At 41.1% G+C, this 8,938-nt stretch overlaps 1 protein-coding gene across 4 annotated transcripts in view; it reads right to left on the bottom strand.

Annotated features, from left to right (window-relative positions):
• Positions 1-518: 518 nt before the first annotated feature.
• nrp1a (neuropilin 1a) overlaps positions 519-8,938 on the bottom strand; it is a 36,959-nt gene continuing 28,539 nt past the window's right edge. For 3 of the 4 annotated variants that reach the window (XM_085938976.1, XM_085938978.1, XM_085938979.1), the window contains 9 exons: positions 8,234-8,565; positions 7,548-7,692; positions 5,831-5,941; positions 5,503-5,553; positions 4,278-4,421; positions 3,868-4,145; positions 3,689-3,785; positions 3,545-3,598; positions 519-3,309 (listed from right to left, as the gene is read on the bottom strand). In XM_085938976.1, the coding sequence (XP_085795102.1) occupies positions 3,023-3,309; positions 3,545-3,598; positions 3,689-3,785; positions 3,868-4,145; positions 4,278-4,421; positions 5,503-5,553; positions 5,831-5,941; positions 7,548-7,692; positions 8,234-8,565 (1,499 nt within the window). In that variant the 3' untranslated portion in view covers positions 519-3,022. The remainder of the gene's footprint in view (positions 3,310-3,544; positions 3,599-3,688; positions 3,786-3,867; positions 4,146-4,277; positions 4,422-5,502; positions 5,554-5,830; positions 5,942-7,547; positions 7,693-8,233; positions 8,566-8,938) is intronic. The other variant, XM_085938977.1, reaches the window with a different exon arrangement.

The raw sequence follows: 8,938 nt of genomic DNA, 5'->3' as shown, positions 1-8,938 counted from the left end.
TCATTTAATAATTAAATATGGGATGAATTATTTCTGTATTTTATTACAATTTCATAGTCATGTGTTGTAGTGTATCATGAATTAAGTCAATTTTTAAGCAATCTGATGTGCCACGGAAACAATTTAAAGTGAGTTAAGAAGCTTCATTTAGACAAAAAAAAATAATATTTGCTACCATATAATAGCATGCATGTGGAATTACAAACCTTTCAAAGCCTGCTTCGTGATTATTATTATTATATTTTGCTACCTGTCTGGGTTTAAGCACCTAACCCTCGTGAATAGTAGTAATATTATTGCAATATTTATTTTAAGACATTTATGACTTCAAGTGATTGTGCACCAAAAGAGGCCATACCAATTTAGGGGGGAAATGGCTGATTTCAACTAATGACAGGCTACCAGGAAAACCAACTCAACCAACTCAAGTTTACATCAGTGTCTCATTAGTGGTAAGTATACGCCCTTTTCATGATGCAATCATTTTGACCAGTCCAGTGGCGGTAAATCCTCATATCACAGACTTAGGAATTTATTTCCAACTTATTTCAAGGAGTGCAAAACATACAAAACAATCCTCTGCTGAAATACATATTCTAAGTAATGCCGTTTCTTACACCATTTTCTAATAAGTCAGTATTTTGAAAAACACTCTTTTAAGGCGTTGCTGTTTATTCATTATTTTCTACAACAGCAAATTACAGAAGCAGTATTGAAAATAAAAGTAGTATTTTCTTGTTTTATTAAAAAAAAAGCACAAAATTGTAATGACAGTACAAAGTGGGGCGTTAATATGCCATTATAATGTAAGGGGGTAATCTATAATTCTTTTTTCAATAATGAAAACATCCCGGTATTTTACATTTCAGAATTATGTCAGATAACCTGAAATTATATATAAAAACATGAAAGATATCATCACTATATGTGTTTTTTGTACTTTATTTTTTTGTTTGTTTTTCTTTGCAAATATTCGCTATAAACACATACGCTTTTCAAATATAATATTTATCAGTGCAACATTGTTTCTTTTGAGTCCACGCTACAGTATTCTTTACCCCCTATATTTGAGCAGCAGATGTTGCTGAAGCTACACTTGTTTTTTTTTTTGTTTTGTTTTCCGAGACAAAAGCGCAGACATTATGATGTGTAGCGATGGAGCAACGTGTCATTTTCAATCTAAAAGGAACAAACTGAGAATGTCGTCACCACAGTACAACACGCAAATCACACAACTACAAAAGATGTAGGTATGCCTTCGAGTTCTCACTATCTTTTTTTTGGGGGGGGGGGGCAGTGATGTAAAATCCACGCAGCAATATTGTGTTCTGATGCTGTAAATATTGCCCAAAGTTCATCCTCGCACTTCCAAATAAACAAGAGTCTCTGGGGGGGGGGGAGCTCACACCAATCTGATGTTGGGCCTCTTGTTGCTTGAAATGCTAATAGAAAAACACATTTACATTTCTGTCATTCCTCATCTAATTTTACCACCAAACTTTGGTAAAGCCATAGAGGGAGGCTAGGTAAAGTCAATTTGGTGGCTATACCCAATTCCCGATTTCAACCAATGTTCTATTCTACTCCGATCACCTCTGACATTATTATAAGACGCTTACTGCTTTGTGAGTGTGTTTAAAGTAATTACTGTATAGCACCATTCATCAGTTCACCCCTTTTAATAGATTTCTATCAAGAGGGAATCAGTAACAAAGTGCACACAAGCTGCATTGTCGAGATAGCTTTTCTGTCAGTGAGCAATCAATCCACAGTGACATTTAAAAGTGGTAAAGCAAAAATGATTGTTGCATTTTTTTTGGTATGTTAGTGACTCTACCAACAATATGAGCAAAGCTACATGAGAGCAGAAGATAATGCAATTAGTTCATTGCTTGAGTTTTTTTGTGTGCCTTTTTGTTGTGTGTGTTTTTTTTTTTTTTTTTTAAACTCATTCATTCATCGGTGGTTTTAATGAAGTGGGTGTTGTGATGACAATTGGCCTGAATGCATGTTGAAATTGCTTTAACATCTTCACGGTATTGTTAAATGAAACGTTAACACTGCACCATCCACAAAACAGTCAGAGGGATTGTATTTACACACACACGCGTGATTTGCACACAGACACACAGTGAGGAAAAAAAAAAAGGCATTTTTTTTCTTATCACTTTTAAAAAAAGACAATAAAATATATTAAAACTTATTTACAGTGTGTGGTTTCTCAGACACAAACAAGTAAAGCACTATGATGTGATAGATTGAAAGATCAGATACCGTTTTGCAGGTATGATCATGTGCCCCTGTTTTCTGCCCTTATAAATTAAGCCAAGTACAGCAAAAAAACAAAACAAAACAAAACAAAACAAAAAAACACCCAGTTCAAAAGAGGAGACCATCCGATATGTACTAAAGGCACTATCAGAACCATAAATTCCCAAGGATGCGACTCATTCTGGAGTGAGGGAGGTTAAAATGGGTACATATATCAGATTTATGAATTATGAGCACACCCTGTATGCCATAGCGTGGGCAAATCGACAGTTTTGCCGGATATGGTTCATTTTGGATATTTCATTTCAAAACTTGAAATTTATCGCCTTCATGAACTAAAATAAAAAAAAAAAAGAAAAACTCCAGAAAATGATAAATACTCTTAACATTATTAATAAATTGGTCTCAACACCAGCATCCGATTGTAAAAATGAATGGAAAATCAAAATAGAAAATTAAAATTTCATCTACGTATCTGTACATCTTTTTCTTTTTTTCCTGTATTTATTTTTGTACACAGTGTCCCCTACTGGTAGGTTCTTTTTTACTGCAGCTCCTGAGAAAAGCGTAGATTAGTTCAAACCTCCCGTCGGTTCCTGAATCTGTCCCTCATTTGGAAAGCTGAGGGTAACGGGCGCTCCTTAGAGTCCGCCTTCTCGTACGAATACACAAGATGTAGCTACAGCGAGTTCCGTGCATGCTCTTCAACTTGTGCACGTTACATAGTCACACGAATGAGCCGCTTCGGGCCTCACGCTTCCGAATATGAGCTCTGTACATTGAGTTTGTCCTTCTTTAGCTTAACCCCGTCCACCAGTTCAAAGTTATAATTTTCCAGGGCTGATAAGTTCCTTTCTGACATGCCGCCATGCGAGCAGGCGCAGTAAAGGACAACACCGCAAATGGCGCCCAGGAAAACGCCCAGGGCGGACATAGCGATGATGGTGATGAGAATAGGGTCAAGTGTCTTTAACATGTTGCCGGCTCCACTGATCTGGTTAGTCTCCACAAAGTCGGGATATTCCGTGATCTCCTCAACTGCAGAGGGGATTGGAAAAAAAATAGACATATGAGCTCAAATATAAGAAACCATAAAGAAGATATAATTTTATAAATACATTATAAATAAAGGATAATAAATATCTCTATTTAAATCAACCCTTCAAAAAATACAACTGGTTCATGAAGCAAATTTGAAGCTTCATTTCCCATCAGTATCCAACACCTTAGTGGTTCCACTATGCACAAAAACAAAAGTTCAGAAATAACTTACTGATTTCATTAAAGTGATCCTCTGGCAGCATTGGTTCGGTGGGTACATCTGGATCTGTTAAAGCAGATAATTGTTTTCAACATTTTGTCCAAAATGGATATACACTCCACAAATGTTAGTTTTATTCTCTCTATGGAAAGTCACCTTTGCATTCTGTTGCAGTGAGTCCACTAAGAACCTTAATGTCATCCACGGCAATATCTCCCCAGCTCTTTCTCTCTACCGAGCCTTCAATCACCACCTAGAACACAGAGATAAAAAGAACAAACAGTGAAGCTCCCGGAGAAGTTGATTTGTTTAAAATGCAAAGTAATTGAATTTACCTGATAGGGCCAATTAGTGCGTGGCAGGAGAACACGACCTTCCCTCCAGCGGTTACCCTGGTGACCGCTGACGGTCCACAGCAAGATGTCAGCGGGTCCGTCGACAGTCTGTTTGCGCTGTTTGATATGTAGTGTACCAATGTGTGACCCGAACATGTGGTACCAGAATGACACACACAGGTCCGAATCGGGGGAGATGACCTCCGGGCTGACCAGCCGAGCCACCTCTGTGTCTTGTAAACCCGTCGCCAAGGTGTAAATAAAATTTCCTGAGCCACCTATTGGATAAAAGAACGTGTTACATTATAATATGCTAAATTAGGTGTTTTCAATGAACACAATATAAAGTGCTTCCAAAAATAAGGGTGAGTATTTATATATGTTGTATGGTCCATTTGGAAAATCCGTACCTGTATGATCCATATTGGGTCCAGTGTTGAGGGTGGGGGTTCCGCTAGACTGGATTTGCCATCGAGAGACAGTATCCTCAGAAGTCCACCTGCAGAAGGATGGGTCATTGGCCCAGCCAAAGTCGCAGGCGAACCAAAGAAAATCTGCAAATGTATTGAAACAAATATATTAGATTTTGCCGGAAACACAAGAGGGCAGCATATAGCTATGGAAAATGTCCTTGCATTGCCCAGCAGCTCAAAATTAAGAATAATCATTTAATGGAGTATACATCTAACCGAAGGCATTGCTATAATAATATACACATGTATTATCATCTCTTCCAAAAAAAAAAAAAGTTACTGGCTTTGACACATTGGAACGAATCCCACAGAATGCGGATAAAGATGTGGGACGAGAGGACAAATGAGTTGCTGGCATGCTGTCTATTTGAAAGCTCCATTCAATAGAAGCTACCCACAGAGATTTGTGGATTTTAATGAGAGCAGGGACCTGAGGTTTGAAGACAACTATGGTAACAGTGCAGGGGCCTCAATGGCTTACAATGGCATTCTTCATGAACACATGCCACACATTGAAAGAGGTTCCTTCCATAGAGGCCAGAAAATATGTGGGTGTTCTTGCTCTGGGTGTTTTGTTCACATTGGATTAACAAAGATGCCTGAAGATGTTTGGGATGTTATCGAAGGTCTTTATCGTGTTTTCATCAAATTCTCACCATTTAATGGATTTCTATTTGCACACACTCGGAACTCAGAGCCAGCAATGACTCAGAGATGGTCTACCCAATGGTCCATTAGTCAAGGTCACAGCAGGGCACAGGCTCTCAGCTGGTTACCACCTCATCTATAGAACCTTCTATAAGCAATATATAAAGTTTGCCTTCCTCAGATGACCGCAATTGCATTGTGTTCCTCTTTTTGTGTGCATGTTGATGCCAGCCCGGTGATTAGTGAATATGCTGATCCAGCAGCAAAGCACCAGTGCTAATCATCTTTGCATCACATATCCACACCTCCTGCCTCAGCATGGGACTCTGAGGGGCTTATCATCAACTTTAATAACGCACATACATCAGCGGAGGGAAGATTTTATGAGGCACGATAAAAACGGAATACAAAACAAACCATGAGTAGGTAAATATTTGCCCATGGTGGCAAAACACAATCAGCGGAAAATATATTCGGTGTTAAATCACGGAATCCGTAGTGATTAGGAACTAACCTGGGACGAGATCGGCTGCAGCCGTTGTGGTTTCTGGCATTGTTGTACTACCTGCAACAAGACATGACCGGGTTAGCGAGAAATTAAGCATGAGTGGTTAAAGGACTTGAGGAAAGGTGAGCGATGGATATTTTGCATCGGGTAGGAACAAAGAGGTGGGAGTTACATAGCAGGTGATGTTAGAGTTGGTAGAAGGCAAATGGGTGCATGCATGTGTGTCAGGGCTGCTAAAGCGAGCAGGAAACGGGGCTTTGAATTAATGAGGTATGAAGGGGGGGTGGAGAAGGGGGGGGGGTTAGTTGCAGACTCATGTGGGCGAAGTTAGCACCTGTGTTATCGTAGTCATCACCTGTGCCACTGTGGCAGTTTGCTTGGTCGTCGTCGCACTCGTCTGACGGCGACGAGGTCGGAAGAGTCGTGGGAGGGGGGACCGTGGGAGCTGTGGCAAACAACATGCAGACAACAGCATTGATTTGATGTTTTTTTTGACACCCTTTTGCTGTTTTTTTTCCCATCTACCTTTGTAAAGGTGTTTATAAATAGTGTTAAATCAAAGACATAGTCCGAGCTCAAAACTTTGTGCAGGCTTTCAGATGGTTATTGACACAGCCACACTGGTTTGTCATTATGATCCCGTGACACTTGGTTGTGGGTATGACTGCAAATCCGTTCTTCTACACAACCAATCCGGCATGTGTGTGTGTCCCACATACACATACATAATGTAATGAATGGGTCTCACTATTACAGAAGGAGGAAAGAGGAATAGGAGAGAAGATGGGAAGTATAGATAAAGACAGACATAGATAAATTGAAGTAAACTCCACGCATGTGTGTCGTGTACGTGTGTGCATGTGTGTGCATTCTCTTCTTCAGTTGGATGAAATATGAGGTAGATCAGCCCCTGTCAGATTCAGGGTGGAGAAGGTCAGAAATGGGGTCACTGCTGCATCAGGGGAGCCTCTCAGTGAAATGAGGATTTAGCTCGGCCGCTTATGGGCTGTGTGTGCGTCCATGCACACACACACACACACACACACACACACACACACACACACACACACACACACACACACACACACACACACACACACACACACACACACACACACACAAAGTGCACCGGTGTATTTATGCTATAGTGTGTATATTTCTGGTTTGGCCAACATTATGCTTCTGTGTGTGTGTGTGTGTGTGTGTGTGTTCCCGTGTTTGGCATTAAAACTGAAAACAAGCATTATCATCTGACTAAAGCTGCTGTTGGGAGTCAATGAGGCTTACAACAAAATGGGCAGCCCTGAAATTCAATATGTAAATCCACTTAGGCCTAGCCTGCTACGCATTCTTATATTGCTAAGCTGTTGCTGTGCTATCAGCTTGGAGAGTGGCAGTGAGAAGAAAAAAAGCTCATTTTAAAGATAATGTGTGGGGCCCTCGGTAAGAACAAAGAACGCACAGGAGCTTGCGTAATTTGATGGATGCCAGGCTGCTACAATCCAGCTGGACCAGGTGGGCATCTTTCCGACCCCCCCCACCCCCAAGAAGTGACGAGCAATGAGGGCAGCTTTGATGAAAGTGGGAGACAAGACAAGTGTCCCTTGTGGGAATACGTAACAGCAACTGCACAGCTGTGAGATCAACAATACGAAGCCTTCATGCACACCTTTAAATAACTCAGATTGTTGCAAAGCCATGAAGCCACTCGTGGTCACGCTATCGGTTTGGGATGACAGATGTGCTCACCTGTGCGTATTTCAACATCTACTCAAAATATGCGAAATAACACACAGGTCACAAGTGCATCTATGCGTATAGATGGGAAAGATAAGGTCACGATGAGTGAACGCATCATTACCGAGAAACCTTAGCACAGCTGGAAACGTCATTAGCATGAGTGGGGAAAAAGGTTTCACTGTCAATGGCACTTTACCGCTATTGGTGGCAATGCCATTACTGCTTTTAGAGAAGTCATCACCATAGCTGAATATATTTTTCTCGCTTGGATAAAAGTGATACTGATGACTGTCATTTGATGGATTGTTTACCTTCAATATCACACCCCAGGAGCTCAAGTCGAAGGCCCATTCCAGTAGCGGTCGCCCTATCCGGGTAAATTCGGATGAAGCGGGTCAGTAGTGGTTCCACCGTCCTCAACTCGGGAGTGTCGTAGTTGCTGTTTCCTTCGAAAAGCTGACAGAAGAAAATGAAAATAAGAAATCAACAGAAGGTGGCTTTTTTTGACTTTTTAACATTTTTTAATATACGGTATATGTAAGTACATGCTGGAAAATAAATTTAATTTTCTACAGTGAGATGGATATTCTTTTCTCCCTTGGTGCCTTTCCCCCCCTTTCTCCCTTCTCCCTTCAACCTCTCTTCAGGTGAAGTTTTGAAAGTTGAACTGCGTGAGTTGTACGGAATACTAAAAGGAAAGAGCAGTGGGAATAACTCTTGGCGCTGATCCTCAATTGATTCAAGTCATGACAGAAACTTGCTCGCATTGACTCGAGAGAGACTTACAAAGCTGGGAAACAGTACATTCATTTTAATTAGGACTAATGAGCTTGGTGAACAAACACAATGCCCTTCAAGGTAGGATTTGGATTGGAACTGCAGCCGAAAGGACTAATTACTTCTTATTTGATTTATTTTTATTCTATTTTTATTTATTTTTCTGCAAGCTGCCTTGTATACATGGTAGTCACAGAAAAATACAGTAAGTCATCTTCACCTTTGGCTTGTTTCCGTTGGTGTCCAGAACCATCTTCCACTCAGACCCATTATTGCTGTGGCCAAGTCGGAACTTCTTCATGAAAACCTTGTTCTCACGGTGCTTTCCTCCCTGAATGATCAATCCCTTGACCACTTTCTCTTCTCCCAGATCCACCTGTAACCATTCCCTGGTGAAAGGCTGGGGCTGAGGCAGCAAGGTCCAACCTGTCCGGCTCGTCAGCAGACGGGCGTTGTCTGGGACCCAGCTCCGGTCGGTGTGTGACGATGCGGTGATTTGGTTGTCGGTGATCAAGCCCGATACCATGCCCAGCATGCCCGAGCATGGGTACTCTAAGAGAGAAAAACAAAAAGGCACAATTGAGCTTTATGCAACGGTGTCACTCATTGTGATGCTATTCTCTTCCCTGCCTACAGATCTCATGCATTCTAATTTTTTTTTCCTCACCCCGAGGCACTTGTCTCCAGGCAGCCAATTAAAAGCCTCCACTCAACTGGTGCTTCCATTTCTTGCATTCTGGAGGCGCTCTTTCTTTTCATTTCTCGCCTCCCTTCTACCTCAACAGACGCGTGTTTAATCTCACACACACACAAAAAAAAAAAACACTTTGTGTTTCATCCGCTGCTGCACTCATCTACCTTCTGCTCCACAGGTGCAGACATCTGCTGGGTTCTTTTATGCACTCATCCTTTCTTCTTGACATAT

The sequence above is a fragment of the Syngnathus leptorhynchus genome, chromosome 19 (assembly GCF_054491065.1).
Source record: "Syngnathus leptorhynchus isolate UIUO chromosome 19, UIUO_Slep, whole genome shotgun sequence".
Classification (NCBI taxonomy): domain Eukaryota; kingdom Metazoa; phylum Chordata; class Actinopteri; order Syngnathiformes; family Syngnathidae; genus Syngnathus; species Syngnathus leptorhynchus.
This window is presented reverse-complemented; position numbering and strand designations above follow the sequence as displayed.